We start from the raw sequence: 19,416 nt of genomic DNA, 5'->3' as shown, positions 1-19,416 counted from the left end.
CAAAAGCCCCTGAAACTTGATCCCTACTGGTGTCATCATATAGGCTATTTTTATTCTTATCAGGCCTGGACGGAAGGGATGCTGAGAAACTATGGTCTAGTGGTCAGAGCAATCAACGGAGGGGCTCGCTCAAAGGGTCCTTAATCCACTGGCCAGCCCTCTAGCATGTGCACTTCATGTGCTTTCATTATAAAAAAATTAGGTCTGAGAGTTCCCATCGTGGCGCAGTGGTTAACAAATCCGGCTAGGAACCATGAGGTTGAGGGTTCGATCCCTGGCTCAGTGGGTTAAGGATCCGGTGCTGCCGTGAGCTGTGGTGTAGGTCGCAGACGCAGCTCGGATCTAGTGTTGCTGTGGCTCTGGCGTAGGCCGGCGGCTACAGCTCCGATTGGACTCCTAGCCTGGGAACCTCCTAATGCCGCAGGAGCGGCCCAAGAAATGGCAAAAAGACAAAAAAAAAAAAAAAAAATTAGGTCTGATATTTTAAAAATAGGTATCAGAGGAAAAAGTATCCTTACAGGTGTTTGCAAAGGTATTTGAACTATGTGAAGACACCAAGAAGAGGACACTTAATGATGGAGGCCAAGAACGAAAGGCCAGTGTATCCTGCATCCTCCTAACCAGCACGGCCATGGCGCTGCAGGCCGCCGACCTCCCTTCTGAACTATCAAATAAAGGTTCAGTTGGGTCCTAGATCTAATGCTAAGTATCAAGGATATTCCAGTCTCCGAAAACGGTTGATCCTCGCTAAAATACGCAGTCATCAGAGAGGACAGCACCAATGCCAACACCTCGCCAACATTAAGGCAGAGAGAGCAGCCTGTGGATTACTTAAGGACCCCGGTGGCCCCATAGCTATGGCTACCATATGTCCCGGCTTTTCCAAGACTCTCAGTTTCAAATATTCTGTCTGGCTGTCCCCAGAAACCACAGAAATGTTCCAGAGATTCTAACAGTTCACCAGCCCAAATATCTCCCGGAACATCTCTTTCACCCAGGAACAGCACAAACATCCTTCAGAGAGTGAATCTAGGTCTGGGTTTTGGAAAATATACATAGCTGGTGTCCCTAGAGCTTACGGCCTCTATTCTGAACATATCTCATCTGGGCTGGAAGGTCCGGCTGGACTTGCTCAGGTGTGATCTGTCCCGTGCTCTAGCATGTGTTCTCCAGGTCTCGCCTTCCTTCAGGAGAACGCCGCCCTTCCCAGAGCGGCCCGCCAGGGTTGCCAGGATCCTAGCGCTCGGTCCCCATGGATCTCTCAGACACTTACCCGCGGGACACGGACACTTGGAGGTTGTAGCAAGGGAGAAGAGGCTTGTCTGAGAGCTCAAACATAAAATCATCCTCTTCCACATCATCTCCTTCGTGATCAGAGCTCCCGGGAGGATTCTGCAGGAGGTCACAGGCAAATCCGTCTTTTTCCTCTGTAAAGACATCAAACAGGGAATGGGCTACGCACACGAAACTGAAGAAAAGAAATGCTCCAACAAGATAAAGGGGTGGAACGCAGGGTGATTAGGAGACAGACCACCAGACCCCTGGTCAGGGCCAAGTGTCTCTGACCCCATGGCTCACGTCCTTGGGCGGGCGCATAAAAGTTCTAGCCCCAGGAGGTAGGACTTTGTGGCCACCTTTCAACTGGAAAAAAGCAAGCTGGTGGGAAGGATGCGCTGCCCAACTGTTGCAGGGACAAGCCTGAAGATGCCATCCACAGTCAAAGGCAAGGGAAAACCCTTGCTCTTCAAACTGCAGCCTTCCCAAGCCACCAAACTGCCTGCTAGGATCCCCAGGAGTCGGGGGAGGGGGGGCTCTCAGCCTGCTCCCTGCCGCCGCCACTGTTCAGGTGTGGCCCATTGCCTTCCACCCCATCCTTCTCTGGCTCTGGCTTCCCCAAGCTAAGGAGTGGGCACATCCCCTGACCTGCAGCCCTGGCCCTGTGGGTGAATGCTGGATGGCGGCCACAGATAAAGGCTCGCTGCTCTTCCTCAGGCCAGAAGCTAAAGGCTCGGGAGACAGCAGCCAGCTCAGAGACTCTGAATGCATCTTCGGGGCCGGGCAGGGAGGGAACGGTAGCTGCCAGATGAGGGCCTAGGTCCCTTGGGAGTGTCAGCAAAACCCAAAACAGTGACAATGCACATACGGGCTTCTGGCAGGGGTAGGACAAGGGAACAAGGGAAGAGAGAGGGAGCTTGAAAAAGAGAGAATTTTTAAAATACCCAGAGTGGGGAGCGGTAGAGGGCTAAAAACAAACAAACAAACAAACAAAAAAAAAACCCATTTTTTAGAGGGTTTTGTACCAGTGGCATCCCCTGGTTTAGGCCAGGAGTTCTAAGTCTGAGGGAGGCAAGGGCTAGTCTGGGCTGAGGGTCTTAAGCTACTAACAGGCGAAGAAGGGCTGCCTCCCCAGCGTCACAAGTGTCTTTGAGAAGAATGAGCGAAACCCAGGTCGGATTCCACACCTCTGAGCCCCGGACAAGGGTGGGAAGAATCCCGCCTGAAGCTTACCCAACACGGAACTGCTGTAGAAGTCCCAGGATACGCCAGGGTCACCCTCTGCGCGGCCCTGAAGATCCGAGAGGTGATCTGGAGAAAGAAGAGAGGGCAGTGAGAAAAGGAGGTAGGCTGCAGGAGGAATCCAGAAGCAAGGGGTATGCGCACAGGGCTAGGCCAGTGCGAGAAGGAAAGGAAGGACCAGAGGAGGGGCCGGGAGCAAGCCGGGAGAGATCCGCGTCCTGCTCCGGCAGAGGGTACAAACAGAAGCCACCGGCCAGACTCAGCCCGCTGGCCGCCGGGGTTTGGGTCCAGTGCTTTACACCCCTGCAATTTCATTAACTTCTAACATTTTAAAATGCAGAGATTTCACTGAAAATTTTGGATCTCTGACTTTTCTCGAAAAAAGAAAACCAGGAGAACTGGCAACGCTGTGTCCACATTCCTGCATGTCGACAGCTGGAGGGAGAAGCGACACATGCGCCCTCCATCCCCGCAGGCCCCAGCCAGCCTGCTCTGCTAGCTAACCCATCAGCCCAAAGGCCTGCAGGCCTGGGACCTCCGCCTGAAATGATGTAGGGAATTATCTGCAAGCAGAAGCCTAGACCTAGCCCCGGCTTTTAACTCCCCGCTGCTCATCTATCAGGTCACGATCCTACCAATTCAAAGTAAGATAAGAAAGCATAATGAAAAATGGGTATTCAAACAAAAACTTATACCTGAATATTCCACAGAAGCTCTATTTACAATCTCCAAAAAGTGGACACAACCCAAACGTCACTCAGCTGCTTAGGGGATAAGCAAAATGTGGTGTAGCCACACCATGGACTATGATTCAGCCAGGAGGAGGAATGAAGTGCTGATGGACACTGCAGCGTGGACGAACCCTGAAAACACGCTAAGTGAAAGGAGCCAGACACAAAAGGCTACATATTGTATGAGTCCCGGTACATGAAATATCCACAACAGGCACATCTATAGAGACAGAAAGAGGACTGGTGGTTGCCAGGGGCTGGCGGGGAAGGAGGGAATGGAAAGTGACTGCCTGGTGGGTATGGGTTTCCTTTGGGGATGATGAGAAAGTTCTGAAACTCGACAGTGGCGATGGTTGCACAACATTGTGAATGCACTTAATGTCACTCAGTTGTACACTTTAAAATGGTTAAAATACTAAGTTTTATGTTACGTTTTACTGCAATAAAAAACATTTTAGAAAAAAACATTTTAGGAGTTCCCTGGTGGCCTAGATGGTTAAGGATCTGGCATTGTCGCTGTAGCAGCACTGCAAAAAAACTTAAAAAACAACAACCAAAAAAAATTTTTTTTTTGTCTTTTTGTCTTTTAAGGCAGCACCAGCAGCATGTGGAGGTTCCCAGGCTAGGGGTCTAATGGGAGCTGTAGCCACTGGCCTACACCAGAGCCACAGCAACACGGGATCTGAGCCGTGTCTGTGACCTACACTACAGCTCATGGCAACGCCAGATCCTTAATCCACTGAATGAGGCCAGGGATTGAACCCGCATCCTCATGGATGCTAGTCAGGTTTGTTAACCACTGAGCCACGACAGGAACTCCGCCAACCAAAGATTTTAAACCACCTTTTGCTTACTTGATCTGAGACAAATATCAGGTCACCCTTAGCCTCCCAGTTTCCTAGCTAAGCATCATCTAGGTGAATTGCTTCACCTCTCAGCCCCACGTGGACCAAAGTGGGTTTTCATGACAAATTCAACCATGTCATCTATGGGCACATGGCCCCAAGGTTGCCAGTGTGCCACGCAGTACAGTTGGCAAGCTGATTTAGCTGTGTATGGTTGCCATCAGCTCTCAAGTGACACCTGGGCAACAGGACAGGAGAGAGTCCAAAGGGCAGAGGTGGGATGAGGGTGCTTCTGAAAACCAAATTTCAGGAGGGGGCTGGCAGCTACTCTTAAAGGCGCAGAGCTGGAGTTCCCGTCGTGGCGCAGTGGTTAACGAATCCGACTAGGAACCATGAAGTTGCGGGTTCGATCCCTGGCCTTGCTCAGTGGGTTAAGGATCTGGCGTTGCCGTGAGCTGTGGTGTAGGTTGCAGACGCGGCTCGGATCCCGCGTTGCTGTGGCTCTGGCATAGGCTGGCAGCTACAGCTCTGATTCGACCCATGGCCTGGGAACCTCCATATGCCACAGGAGCGGCCCAAGAAATGGCAAAAAAAAAAAAAAAAAAAAAAGGCGCAGAGTAAGCTTCCAGGACAGAAGGCACTGCCACAGCCCAGTCTACCTTCCCTTCAGCTCCCACATTCTATCAGAGAAAATGCCTAGCAGCTGTTGGGAGCTACTGAAAGTAGTCATTTTTTTTAGCACCCTTCTAGGAGGTGAAGGGTTTCTTCCAGAAGGAAAAGGCAGTCAGAAAGAAGCTTTCAAAGTAAAGGCTGAGCAGCCAGAGTGGAAGACCTTTTGCCACGTACATTAGCTCTTTTGTGCCTTCCATGAAAAAAACTCTGAGGTCATGGCTGCCAGCTTACTTCCTCTTCTGTACCCCGTGCCACTTGGGAGTTGGAAGCAGCTCCTTCTGAAGGCATCTGCCAGTTAGGTGGGTGGTTATTCTGTGCCTGGCGCTGTGCTAGGTGTCCCGGGAGATAAAGGAATGAGATCATAAGTTCCCAAAAGGCAGGGACCACATCTGTCCCGTTCAGCACTGTCTCCCAGTACCAAAGCCCAGGTGCCCGGCACACAGTAAGAGCATAATAAGGATATCAGGAAGAAAGGGAGGGAGGGAGGGAGACAAGGCTACAAGGCGAGTCTACAGTGTGCATGCTGGGACATATGCATTCAAGTGATTGCTGTCCCCCCAGAGGTCACAGGGGGACTCTGTCGGAACCGCCCTCGTTCACCGCACTCCTGGGGCTCCTGGCTTGGAGCTGCTGTCAAAGCCCCTTGGCCCATGCCTCTAATTCTCCTCACGGACAACAAATCTTTGTCATTTGCAGGTGAACTTGCCTTTCTGAGAGAGCCCAACTGGCCTGAGCAAAGCTGCAAAAGTCAGAGCGGGCCCACGAGTGGCACACAAGAGGAACTGCCAGGGTCTGCCTGATGGGGCGGCTCCGTGCCCGCTTCCTCCGACGTCCTCACGGGCAATCAGGTGGAGGGTGACTTTCCTTGTCCCTGATTCTCCCCAGCCCTCCCCTTACCTTTCTCTTACCCTTGCCTTCAAAAAGTACCCTCAGCCCAGCAACCCCGCTCTGAGGCACGTACCCCAAAGAATTCGAAACTCGTACTCAGTACTCGTTCATGCACGTCCGTAGCAGTGCTAAGGCACAATCGTCAAAAGGTGGACCCAACCCAAGTGGCCACCAACTGATGAACGGAAAAAAGAAAATGTGATCGACTCACACGAGGGGATATTACTCAGCCTTAAAAATGTGCCACTTACGCGGACAGACCTTGAAAACAGGCTAAGTGAAAGAAGTCAGAAGGAAAAGGCCCCAATTGTGTGATTCCATTTATGTGAAGTATCCAGAATGGGCAAATCCACGGAGACAAAGCAGACGGGTGTTTGCCAGGGGGGATGGGGAGGTGGGTGAGGAGAGCAGCGGCTTAATGGCTATGGGGTTTCATTTTGGGGGTGAAAATGTTTTGGAGCGGATAGAGGTGGTGGTTGAACAATACTGTGATGCACTAAACACCACTGAATTGCTCACTTTTTTTTTTTTTTTGGTCTTTTTAGGACTGCACCCTTAGCATATGGAAGTTCCCAGGCCTAGGGGTCGAATCGGAGCTGTAGCTGCCACCTACGCCGCAGCCACAGCCACGCCAGATCCGAGCCGCAAGTCTGTGACCTATACCACAGCTCACGGCAACTTAACCGGATCCTTAACCCATTGAGTGAGCCCAGGGGTCGAACCTGAGTCCTCATGGATGCTAGTCAGATTGAGCCACAACCAAAACTCCTGAATTGTTCACTTTTAAATGCTTAATTTCATGTGAATTTCAGCTTCATAAAAAAAAATTTTTTTAAAGAACTCCATGTGAGTGGTGACCCTGGCAATCGGTGTCTCTTTTTCCCAGGGTCCCATCATACCCCTCTCTATCTCTTCCAACCAAGTCACCAGCTGAGGGACATGAAAGGAGAAAAAAACAAAAGACAAGCGGTCTTCGACATGAGGTCACGGGGCCGAGGTCTCTGGCAGGAAAAACAAAAACAGGGACCTCAAGTGGTAAACTGCTAAGCCTTTCATCAGCAGGAGGCAAAGCGGTCCTGATACCTCTCTGATGCCCCGAACCAAACTTGCAACAACTCCCCCAGCTCCTACATTCTTTCCTACAGAAGACGAAAAACAAATCCCTTTCCCTTGGCTAGCTTGGATATTATTTTCTTCAAAGAGTCAAATACAAATCAGTAATGTGGCTCAAGGAGGAGGGCTTCCAAAGAATTCTCATAGGGTTTGGATGGCCTGGTGGTCCAGGCCCTCAACTACCCAGAACTGTACCTGAAATCTATCGGGTGCTCTGCAAATGCACAGATGAACGAACGCATGAAGCAGCGCCACTGCACCTTCGTGATCTCGCAAGAAATGGGCCTCACTTTTAAGCCGAGCCAATGTAGCAAAATCCGCACTTTCAACCCACATGAATTACCAGCATCCTCAGATGACAAAAGAATTCACTACAGGATACCTGTAAATAGTGATACTCCAGTGTGTGTTTAAACGAGGATCTGGTTCCCAGACTTTTCTAGAATAGGGGGCTTGCACGAAACGAGGGAAGCTCTACAGGAGGTGCAACCCTGACACTCTGGCTCAGCATTTCTGTCCTTTGCATCCCACAGGGATTCACCTGCATTTGCTGCCCAGTGGGATCTCCGCTAGGGGAGGAAGAAGACAATTAGTCTATGGAAAATTTGGTCAGGCGAATGCTTGGGGCTGAAAAGTCAAAAGCTTTTTAAATACCTCATCCAGACAGAGAGGAGAGGTAAAAAGAAATCCAGGAGTTCCCGTTGTGGCTCGGTGGTTAACAAATCCGACTAGGAACCATGAGGTTGCAGGTTCGGTCCCTGCCCATGCTCAGTGGGTTAACGATCCGGCGTTGCCATGAGCTGTGGTGTGGGTTGCAGACGCGGCTCGGATCCCGTGCTGCTGTGGCACTGGTGTGGGCCGGCAGCTATAGCTCTGATTCGACCCCTAGCCTGGGGACCTCCATATGCCGAAGGAGCGGCCCAAAGAAATAGCAAAAAAGACCAAAAAAAAAAAAAAAATCAAAAAAAAAAAAAGAAAAAAAAAAAAAAAGAAATCCAGACATCCACACCAACGCGTCTACCTACAGGGACTGGGGAGGGGGGCAGCGGAGGGGATGCCTCCCCAGTCTCCAACCTCAGAGCCATGCTACCCAGTGGTTCCTTGAGATTTGGGGAGGGGAGGGGATGGGGATGAAAAAAGAGAAAGAGTTCGAGGAATCGAAAAAGCTCATGGTGGTGGTTGCACAACATTGTGAATGTGCAAAATGCCACTGAATTGTTCACTTCAAAATAGTCCTGTGAGGTGAGTTTCTCAACTAAAAAGAAAAGACCCTGAGTATTAACTTCTCATCCCCTGAAAACAGCCTTTGGGCTCAAGTCCCTCCTCCTGGAGCCCACTGACTACTGCCAATGCTGGCTTCCCCGGGTGCCAAGGTCCTAGCCCGCTGGCCAGCGCTTTCCCTACCAGCCAGTCAGAGCTCTGCCCTTAATCGGCTCTCGATATTTGCATGGAAAAGAAGTGGCCCAGTTTTAACACTCCTTTCAGCTCCTGGCCCCCATTATGAAGTTATAGCTCCATGCCCACAAAGTTGAGAAACAATATCAAGATGTGAATGAAGCTGTTCGGCTGCACAGACCAGGAAGTACTGGAATTAGGAAAATCTTGAGTCTGTGACACAGACCAGCATTCGAGTCAGGTTAAGGAGGCGTCACAAGGCTCTCCAGGAGTCGGAATTACTTAACAGAAATGAGAAGAGAGAAAAATGTGTTTGTTTCTTTTTCTTTTCTTAATTTTTTGCTTCTTAGGACCCCACCCACGGCATATGGAGGTTCCCAGGTTAGGGGTTGAATTGGAGCTACAGCTGCCGGCCCACACCACAGCCACAGCAACGCTGGATCCTTAACCCACTGAGCGAGGCCAGGGATCGAACCCGCATCCTCATGGATCCTGGTCCAATTCATTTCCGCTGTGCCACAACAGGAACTCCAAAACATGTTTATTTCTAATTTATTAACTACTTTAGTGGTTTTAACATTCAAACTCCTTGGGGATTTGGAGAAGGGGTCAGGGAAGGAAAGACTTTGCTTACTAAGGTGGTCAGAGACAGCTCGATTTGGACAAGGGGACCCCCAAGGCCTCAGGAGGGCCGTCTCTAGCCCAGAGAGCCCTGGATGAGACCCGCTGATCAGCGAGCGTCATGCACTGCTTTTACCATGTGGAGACGCTCTGCGTGTTCTGTAGGCCAGCTTTTCCTGGGAATCGAGTGGAGGGCAGACAACAACGCGTGTGTGTCTGGAGGACAGTGCATGCGGCACGTGGTTTGTGGGAAGGGCCACAAGGGGTGACTGGCCCCGTGCCCTGGGGAGGGGATGGTCTACCAAGTGAACACCTCAGCGGCCCAGGACAAATGACTGAAGGACCATCCCCAAGCAGCTCCGCCCTGCACGGACAGGGGCCTGGGACCCCGGAGCTCGCAGAGGGAAAAGGCAGTCCTCCCGCCCCTAGCCAGAGAGGCAGGGCCCTGCTGTGGGGCAGGAGGCCTGCCCGAGGTGGCGGGGGCGGGGCAGTGGCGGCCAGGGACTGTAGGGACTGGTAGGCCTGAGGGTGGACTGGATGGTGGCTGGCCGGGCAGGCCTCAAGGCTTCCCTCAGCGGCCTGCCATCACCCCCACTCCAGCGTTTATTGGTACCTAGATGGCTGTATGGCGCTTCCCCCCAGTCCTCTTTCCAAGGGAACCTTTAGTTCAGGCTCCTTTGTTTCTTTCTCCGTCATCTGCTACCCAGTTAACCTTTGTTCCATAAACAAGTGGGCCCCTGGGTTGAGGGCCCAGGACTGTATCTGAGGCGGGAGGGGGCAGGGTTCGGGACTAACGGAGGCCACAGCCTGGGTGAAAGGGAGCGGCCTCCGGCAAATCCTTAGTCCCGTGGGCTTCCAGTGCGAGAGGGAAACATCGAAACATGTTCCCTCAAAGCCTCCAAGGAGGATCAGAGACACAACTTCCAGCTGCTCTGTCCCATGCCTGCCGCTTGAAGAAGTCCCTGCTAGATCAAGGGCCAAGCTGTGATGTCATGAAGGAGGCGGGGTTCCTTTATCCCCGAGGTCAAGTCTGAGGAGACTCCCACTGAGCATGCCCAAGCGAGACTTCCCTCCTCCCCGTCCCCGCTGCCCAACTCACTGGAGCTGTCTAACTGCAGACAAACAGCTGTCATCCGCTAATGAGAAAACAAACGCAAGCTGGCTTGTGGCCCTTGCTGTGGGCCTTAATACCACTTATCCAGAGGGGGCAGGTGAGTGAGGAAGAGAAAGGAATGGGGGAGAGCAGGTAGAGGGAACCTCAGTTACACAGGCAAGGGGTGTGGGGAATAAAGCATCGGGAGGGGGTCCCAAGGCTTGGACTTTGATCATCAAGAGAGAGAAAGTGCAAAACCAAAAGCCAAACGTCGCATCACTTCTTTGTAGCTGACATCTCATTCAAAGCACAAGTCAACTCATTTTGCCCGCAACTAAGTCTATTAGTGGGGCTGCAGTCCCTCGGGGAGGCCTACCCACATACTTGGCCCCCGCGGGCTACCAGGGCCCGGAAGAAGAGGCATGCGACATGGACACTCACAGCACAGGGACAAGAGGAAGCGACCTTCGGGCATTTTCAAGTGCACAGAGATTTCTGAGCGGCCAGAAGGAGAGCCTGTGAAGCAGGCTGATGCCGCTCACGGGAGCTGCCGGAGACGGAGGGAGGTGAAGAGCACCTGCCGGGAGCTCAGGGCTCAGAGGCCAGCCCCTAGAACAAGTCTTCGTCTGGGCCGTACTCACCACTGAGAAAGCGCTTCATGGTGTCACTGCTGGCCAGCTTCATGGCCGTCTGTCCCGAGTAGGTGGCCAGCGTGGGGTCAGCCCCATAGGAGAGCAAGAGCCAGATGGTCTCCAGGTTGTCGTTCACCACCGCATCATGAACTGGCCTGTGAGGCAACACGTGGTGAGGAGAGCAGGGCCCAAGTGGGAACCTGGCTGTCCAGGTTCCAGGCCACGTCATCAGGGAAAGTCCAGTGAGGTGACCGCAGTGTAATGTGGGTAAGACTTCGGTGGGAGAACCACCTCTAGCCTGCGCCCCCCCTTTCTGTCACCAACTTCTTTCTCATCCCTCCAATTCCTCTCAATTATGCCTCCCCACCATGATGGGACAGTTCCTAGGGCACAATGGAGCTCCACTGGCCACCCTGAAGCTCAGGGGAGAATGGGCTCCTGACCAGGGATAAACTGAAAGCAGATGCTGGGAGTATGAATGGAAAAAACTGGATAAACTGGCCCGGAGCAGGGATGAGCAGAGCTGCTCCGCACGCCGGGAGGCAACTGAGTGGAGCCTGCATCCTTTGACCCAAGTCCCCCTACTCGGTAGGCAGCTCAGGTGTCAATTCTGGCCAGGCCCTCAGAGAGAGAGCACGGGAAAAGGGTGCAATTTCTTTAAGACACGGCAGGTGTCTTATTTAAAAAAAAAAAGAGTATAGAGATCAAATCAAGAATCAAACTGGGATACTGCCCCAAGATCAGCCTCCCAACTCTTAAGGCCTGAGATCCTGCCAGGATGACGTGAGGGGTGCGTGGGGGCATCTGACAGGATGGTCCCCAGACAACCACAGCCTTCCCTCAGCAACCACTGTGGACTGGCCAGCCAGGAACTCATGCACCCTTGACCTAAACTGGTCCAAACTGGGGCAGGCTGTCTTGAGGGAGGGGCTGGGTGGGCAGGGGACAGGGAGCGGCTTCTTGCCTCGTGCCGTCCTGCGCGCTGCAGTTCACGTTGGCCCCGTGCTCCAGCAGGATGTTCAGGATGTCGGTCCAGCCCCGGGAGCAGGCTTCGTGCAGGGCCGTGTAGCCGGCGTTGTCGCGGTGATTCACATCCTCACTGTCTTTCTGAAGGCAGTACAGGACAACATCCTGCGGGGACAGGGGGAGCGCTGTGATCAGAGAGGCCCGACTCCTGGAACCACCCTGGTGGTTCTGAAGCTATCCAAATGTCCAGTCTCAGAACGTGCTCTTTCGTCCAGAGACTGACAGGCAAATCTCAAAATCTTTTGGCAAGGAAATCAATCTTGAGCTGCCATCGCCAGGGGCTCAGCTCCAGGCCGAGTTCTCAGCAGCAGGGAGACGCTCTAATGCCTGGGAAGACTCATCTGGGTGATCTGGTGTGGGCCCTCCTCCGGACGAGGCTCTCAGAGAGGCTCACCTGCCCACCCAGACAGAGCTCAAAGCCTTGGGCTCACCCGTCTGAGCACTGGCTCCCTAGTCTAGGACTTTTCGAGACAGCCCTAGACCAGAGAGAGGAGACATGTGCTGGCAAGCACAGCCTCTGGCAGTAATTCGAGAACTAGGAAGAAAGAATTGGTTTTAAGTACTATCCCTGGATGCTGGTTTTAATTGTTTTAAGTACCATCCCTGGATGTTTACCCCAGGGCAGTCAATTCTAGACCTCCCCTCAAATCAAGATTGTTCCACATATAATCCAGTGTGGCCATTCATCCATAGTAATGATCAGCTTCCCTGTGCTGAGATGATAGGACCAGAAGCAGGACTCTAGGCTTCAAAGCAGCTGAGCTGGTACAGGATGAAGCTGGTGAATGAGCTGAAGGGGACAGGAAAGGCAGCAGCCCCCCTTCAGAGGGAAACAGGCTGGTGGCAGCTACCAGGGGCCTATCATCAGCATCCCGGAGCCCCGGTGAGATGGGACTCAGCCATCCTGACTGACAGCTAACTCACCGGCTAGCTGGCGTGGGCTCGTGTGTGCCCGTGTGGGGTGCTGCCTCCCAGATTGGGAAATCTAGCTGCCTCTCTCTGCCCAGAGGATCACAAGGCCCCTACTCTTCTCACCTGGGCAGATGCTGCCTCCTCCCCTGGCCTCGGGCTCCTCCCCCCTCCCCTGACAGGCTGTCGGGCCTGCTCTTGCTCTGTCCTGATTGGTTCCCTATGGTTTCCTGCTGGCTGGTTTGGCCCCAGGTAAAAGAAAGTTAACTTAAAGGAAAAGGGCTGGTCATTGTTGTTGTTGTTGTTGTTTTTTCTTTACATCTCCCTTGGCAGTTATGCAGGCCTCCACGCTAGGTACTCAAGATAGATAGGGGGGGAGTCCCCATTGTGGCTCAGTGGGTTTCGAACCCAACATAGTGTCCATGAGGACGAGGGTTCAATTCCTGGCCTCGCTCAGTGGGTTAAGGATCCAGCATTGACACCAAGCTATGGTGTAGGTCACAGATGCAGCTCAGATCCCGCATTGCTGTGGCTGTCGTGTAGGCCAGCGGCTATAGCTCAGGTTCCACCCCTAGCCTGGGAACTTCCATATGCCACAGGTGTGCCCTAAAAAGCAAAAGAGAAAAAAAAAAAAGAAAGATACGTGGCTTGCCAGTGAGATGCTGTCTGTGTGGCTCTCCCATGCCAGCCAGCCCGGCTGGGAGTGGTCTTTAAATAAGTCACTTACGGGGATCGGAAGCCTTAAAAAATGGAGGGCCTACTCTATAACCCAGCCGCAGCACCCCTCAGAGCAAAGCCTGAGAAAATTACTGGCGTGGTGGGCAAAGATACACAGTCAAGGAGCTCATTTCAACGAAAATGTCCAACAACTTAACTGAATGATGGTGAATGAATCAGGCCTCCACCCCTACCTGGCACTTGGGAATCAAAAACACTTTGATATGAATTCAGACACCCGTAAACATAGTAGTTGAGTGATCTTGGACACATCACTTAACACTGCTAAGCCTTGATTTTAAATCTACCTCCACAGTCGGATGAAAGGACATGATGTAATGAGAGCTCTTAACATAACAAAAGAGGTGCTCAATAAACACCAGCTTCCTTTCCCATCCACAGGGAAATAGCTGGTGCGCTCAGCTCTGCCCCTCCAATGCCCTCCTGACCCCTCCACTACCGGAAGCCAAAAACACCAGGGGAATTTGGGGTGGGGGTGTGAAGCGTGAGCACTGATCACCACGTTCCTGAGTGGGGGAGCCACTGCACAGGGAAACTCAAGATGACATAAAACCCTCAAATCCCGTTTCTGGCCTAGGAATGTATGGGGTGATATTGCGTCACCATCGCAATGAGGTTCATCCTATACTGCCGTTCAAATGGGCTCCTGTTCCCACACACCATGGCAGGCAAGGAGGCCCCAGAGGGCCCTGTGAGGTAGGAGGCGGCCAGCCTGGGCTCAAGCCCCCAGCAAGCCCGGCCCAGGCCACAGAAGAGTCAATGGGGAGAAGCTTCTCCACAGATGCTCAAGCAATGGTACCACTGTGGCAGGTGGCAGTGGCGGGGGCGGGGGCTGGGGGGGGGGTCCTTAGGTTCCTTACCTTATAGCCAAGACGAGCTGCCCGCTGCAGGAGGGTCTCGCCAGCGTTTTTGTTCACTATGAGCCGACGAGCCTCTGGGGGGATCTGCCGGGCTGTAGGTGATTCAGAGGCCTCCTCTGGGCCAGCACTTCGGGACTTAGAAGGTGTGCATGGTTCTGCGGGTTTCACTGGGCTGGGAGATTTGGGGGATCGTGTTTTCTGCTGGCTCCAACGCCCTTTGCCCTGGGAAGCAGAGACGCAGCCCTTGATCAGCACAGGTCCCCATCCATTTCTACCCTGCCAGCAGATGCTAAGGGGCTCAAGTCTTCAGCCCCAGAAACCAAGGAATGATGAGACACCTGGAAAGCAGAGCTCAAAAGGACACCCCAGCTTCTCTCAAGCAGTCTGCACGTTTCTCTACCTGCCTCGATCTCCACTTTGTACAAGTCATCTTGATAAATACGCAGGAGCAAATTCTGAGAGTGAAGAGAAGCAGAGACAGCCAGCTTTTTTTTTTGGTCTTTCTAGGGCCACTCCCTTGGCATATGGAGGTTCCCAGACTAGGGGTCAAATCGGAGCTACAGCTGCTGGCCTCCACCACAGTCACAGCAACACAGGATCCAAGCTGCGTCTGCGACCAACACCATGGCTCAAGGCAATACCAGATCCTTAACCCGCTGATGGAGGCCAGGGATCGAACTGATGATTCCTAGTCAGATTCATTTCCGCTGCGCCACGATGGGAACTCCTGCCAGCTTTGATTAAAGAGGTACAGCTGGGAGTTCCCATCGTGGCGCAGTGGTTAACGAATCCGACTAGGAACCATGAGGTTGCGGGTTCGATCCCTGCCCTGGCTCAGTGGGTTAACAATCCGGCGTTGCCGTGAGCTGTGGTGTAGGTTGCAGACGCAGCTCGGATCCCGCGTTGCTGTGGCTCTGGCGTAGGCCGGTGGCTACGCTTCTGATTAGACCCCTAGCCTGGGAACCTCCATATGCCACAGGAGCGGCCCTAGAAAAGGCAGAAAGACAAAAAATAAAAATAAAGAGGTACAGCTGTGAAAGCCTTCACTCTTTAAAAACTATCCCCCCCGCCCCCCCAGCATCCGACCCTCACCAGGCTTTTGCCGTCATCCACCACACTGTGTCCTGGCTCACACTCATGCCCACGGGGCCAGTGGAAAGCACTCAGGGCTTGCCAATCTGACAGACCTGGTTTTGAATGCTGCCTCTACCCGCCACCCAAACTCTCTGAGCCTCACTTTCTCCCTAGCAGGGTCTTTGAGATAATAAACTAGAACAGCTCTAGAACAATGCACAAGGTGGGTGCTCACAAAACATTAACAGTCCTTTTCTCACGAATGACCCCTGTGTGTCTCCTTTGTCCCCCCATTTTCAATTGGAATGTCTAGATCCAGTTCCCATGCTGGGCCTACCATGGTTTATTGAGTCTAAAGGGGCAGGCAGCTTGTCTCTGCAGTTGAGGGGACTTCAGACGGGGAGGGGAGGAACTGTGTTTGAGGAGCTGAACTCAAGGAACTACACCCAAAGCACCTCACCCGCATCTGGGCCCAAGTTAGATGATGAGATTCTCAACTTGAAGCTGGTGCCATAACTGGACAAGACTTTAGGGGGCCTTGGGAAAGGAGGGTGTGACTTCCATGTGAGGGGGACACGAATCCCGGGGGGGCTGTCCTCAGACTCTGAGATGGCCTTGATGATCCTCGGCTCCTGCTATTCATGCTCTTGGGTAGCCCCCCCTGCCCTTGCACTGGATAGGGCTGATCTGTGTAGCCAACAGCAGAAAGCAGAGATAACTGTGTGTGACTACCGAGGCTAGGTGCTAAGAGGCAAGGTGGCTTCCGCTTTGCTCTCTGTTGGATGGCTCCTTCTGGAGGAAGCCAGAGGCCAGGTCGTGAGGAAACCCAAGCAGCCGTTCAGAGAGGCCCATGGGAAAAGCAAACAACAAGCATCACCTTGCCGCCCATGGGAGGGAGCCGCCCTAGAAGCAGATCCTCCAGTCCCAGTCAAGCCTTCAGATGAATGGAGCCCTAGCTGAAACTATGACTGCAACCTCGTGCATGGGTGACCCCAAGCCACCCACAGCGGAGCTGCTCCAGAATTCCCGACCCCCAGAAACTGTGTGAGATAATACATGTTTATTGTTGGGTTAAGCTGCTAAATCTCAGGGTAGTTTTTTACACCACAAGAGATAACTAATATATCCCACTCATCTAAATCCCTTAGGGCACCAAGGTCTCACTTAAATCCTATTTCTTCTATTATATTCTACAACACCCTGGTCCCCACTGCCCTCTTTCTCTGCACACCCAGGACACCTAGTCGAAATCCCATAATCCAGTGCCTTATGCCTGACTCTCCTAATTTCCTTCTGTTGTTTCACGGGGAAGTCTGGCCTCCCCTGTTGCGTTTTAAGCTCCCCGGGGTCAGGGTTCGCATTTGCCGCTTTCTCTTTTGTTCCCTACAGCACTTAACTCAGGGCTGGGCACATCACTGCAACAAACATTTGTTGACTTGATTCCAGCCAGCTACATGCACAGCCTGGGCAGCCAAAAAAGTTGCTTAGAAAGATATGAAGCCAGGAAAGGAATGGCAGCAGGGAAAAGGCAAGGGCTCAGGGCAATTGTTTCCTCTGGAAATCCCAAGACAACAAGAGCTGCTATCCGTCCACATCCCGAAAGGGCAGAGAGGTACAACAGCTAGCAGGAAGGCGCCGGCCAGGAGTGTAGAATGCTGCTTTACTGCCAGGAGGATAGCGGGCATACGTATAATGGCGATACTGGAGGACGCCGGGTAAAGCACCCAGGTTCTGGTGAAGCCAAGCCAGGAGCCAAAGGGCAACTCTCCTTCTAGGGCCCAGAGCTGCCAGAGACAAGGGAGGCTGCCTGAGAGGGGGAGGAGCAAGAGCAAATGGGGGCCCCCTCCCCCTCCCCTCTTCCCCCCTGGCTCAGAGCCCCTGTGGGAAGAAGCCTTTGGCCAATGCCCCAGCTTTAGTGTTGCAGGCGCGTCCCCCACCCTCCCCCCCTCGCTTCAGACTACAAAGCACCGTGCCATGGGGGCAACCGGAGCAGGTGGTGGTGACTGGGAGAGAAAGAAAGGCGGGAGGGAGAAAGGGAGGCCCTGTGAAGGGACAAAACCTCTCCGGGAGAACATTGCAGCGGACACACCGCCAGGCAGAATAACCAGACAGAAGCATCAGCGTGCGCTGCTGAATGTCAGGCGGCTGGTCACCTTTGTGTGGGACGGGGCCATCTGAGAGTCTGGGGAAGGACGGGGGAGGGAGACGCCCACCTTTTGCCAGAGCTGCTCAGGGTTGCAGCGCCTCCCTGCCCGGCTGCCCCCTCCCCCAGTGTCTCCCAGACACAGACAGAAGCCACCCATTCACAGGGTAGAGGCATATGGAAAGAGTGGGGGGGGGGGGGGCGGGGCAGCCAAGCCTGCTTCCCATGCCATGTCTGTCACTCAGGACCACTGAGTAACCTTGAACCAGGCCCGTAACCTCCCCAAGCCTCAGTTTCTTCACCACAGAATGAAGACAACGGCACCTACCGATGACAGCTGCTGTGGGAATTAAGATCGATCAAGCACCCAGCACAGACCAGACTTCCCTGCTCCTGCCTTGGCCCCCGCTGGGGGTCCAAGGGAACTGGCACCGCTACCTTGCCTCTCTGTGCCTCTGTCCCCTCATTCTTGCCTCAGCCTGAAGCTCGAGAATGTATACCAACCTCAGAGAGAGCACTTTCCTGTTAGCAAAGCCTTTCACATCCGTTGCCTCCTTTGTTCCCCCAAGTACCCTCATGAGATGGAAAGGACATGAAGTATCATCTCCATTTTTAAAGACGCAGAAAGAGGCTGGAGTGCCTCATTTGAGCTGGAACCAGATTCCAGAATGAAGGGGAAAGGAGGAGGGACTCGAGCTCCTGGGTCTCCTACCTTTTGCCAGTGCCACTCAGGGATCCCTGCTCTGGAGCTGGAAAGAGCCCTAAGAATCGCAAGCACCAAAACAAGCCCACTATGACCTTTTTTTGGTTGGTTGGCTGGTTGTCAAGATAAATATAGATTACAGGTCTACACTGGAACCTGACCTTCACTTCTCTCGAATGCACAGCTCACCCAGGATGAGGACTGTGTGGGGCTTTCTGGGTTGTACAACATGGAAGTCAACACCGGTAGCATGAACATCAGACCCGAAAGGGATGTCAGTTTCGAATGGGGCTTCTAGAATGGCTGGCCACCGAGGGGCGAGTGCCCACTTTCCTACTCCTCTGCTCCCGGGAGCAGCAGAGGAGCTGAGAAGTGGGGCTGAGGAAGTGTAGCTATAACTGGCCCAAGTGGAATTCCTTCAGTCCCACCCTCAAGCAACCTTTGTCTGGACGTCAAGGGTCTTGCTTCTACAAGTTGTCTTCTACCCTGAGTGACTCAGAAAGCTCCCTGATGGGCTTCTAGTGAGTTAGGGCCAGACAAAAGCTTCTTGATTGGATGTTAACGCTTTCCTAACTCAAAGGAACTCCAAGGCTTATTGAGGAAAAGCCACCCACGGGCCAAACCCTATAGTTTGCAAGTGCTCACTGTTGGCTCTAGCTTTCATCCCCCATCTTTGAATCCACACGCCAACCCCTCTGGAACTAGTTTAAAATGCTTTCCTGAATATGGGTGAGTTTGCTCCTCCCCACGCACTTACTCACTCGCTCACTCCGAGGACGGCTGACTGAGCAGCCTACGGAAAATCTTCCATCCTAGCCCACTCCTCTTCCCGCAACTCCCCTTTCTGACAACTCCCCTGAGGGGTAAGGTACCTTTGCCTCTTCTGAGACCGTCGCCGTGTGCTTGGTCTTGCACTTTCGTTTTCCTGATGGCTTTTCTGAATTTTCAAGGCAGGCTGGCTCCTCCAGGTTATTTGGGAGGAAACCATTTGGTGAATCTGAGATCCCCTGGGCTTTGTTGGGCAAGAGAAGGTTCCTGTTCCTGAGGCGGTGCTCCGAACTTTGGGAGGAAGTCTTCTGCTTACGGGCCTTTAAATCTGAGAAGGCAAGAAACAGGAAAGCCTGGATGTCAGGGAAATGGAACACAGAAAAGCGACACTTTCCTCTGAGCCGAATCAGAGCACCTTGGGGATCAGAATCTCAGTACAACTGTGGAAGCCTCCGGCTACCGGCATCCGGCGTGGTGTGGACCAGTCCACGAAATGCTTCTCAAATGGACGCCGTACTTCAACTTCGACATCGAAGCCCCTCCTCTGCCAGCAGGAGGCCACTCCCAGCCCTGCCAGCAGGGGGTGGCCCACCTGGTTGTCTCTGAGATGAGGATTTCCCCATAGCCCAGAGCACATCAGAACTGTCTTCCACTTTCTCCCCCTTTGTCTCTTTCTCCACTCCAACAG

At 53.1% G+C, this 19,416-nt stretch overlaps 1 protein-coding gene across 6 annotated transcripts in view; it reads right to left on the bottom strand.

The window, feature by feature from the left end:
- Positions 1 to 19,416, bottom strand: part of BCORL1 (BCL6 corepressor like 1) — a 65,143-nt gene that overhangs the window by 4,025 nt on the left and 41,702 nt on the right. For all 6 annotated transcript variants that reach the window (XM_021080543.2, XM_013986421.3, XM_085008793.1 and 3 more), the window contains 6 exons: positions 18,833 to 19,056; positions 14,041 to 14,262; positions 11,472 to 11,638; positions 10,517 to 10,662; positions 2,509 to 2,586; positions 1,274 to 1,427 (listed from right to left, as the gene is read on the bottom strand). In XM_021080543.2, the coding sequence (XP_020936202.2) occupies positions 1,274 to 1,427; positions 2,509 to 2,586; positions 10,517 to 10,662; positions 11,472 to 11,638; positions 14,041 to 14,262; positions 18,833 to 19,056 (991 nt within the window). The remainder of the gene's footprint in view (positions 1 to 1,273; positions 1,428 to 2,508; positions 2,587 to 10,516; positions 10,663 to 11,471; positions 11,639 to 14,040; positions 14,263 to 18,832; positions 19,057 to 19,416) is intronic.

The sequence above is a fragment of the Sus scrofa genome, chromosome X (genome assembly GCF_054392235.1).
Source record: "Sus scrofa isolate SSC_HxYL_T2T_F1_AM1 chromosome X, Sscrofa_HxYL_maternal_Yorkshire_Landrace_v2.0, whole genome shotgun sequence".
In the NCBI taxonomy this organism is placed as follows: Eukaryota; Metazoa; Chordata; class Mammalia; order Artiodactyla; family Suidae; genus Sus; species Sus scrofa.
Note: the sequence above shows the minus strand (reverse complement) of the source record. Positions and strands in the feature narration are given on the sequence as shown.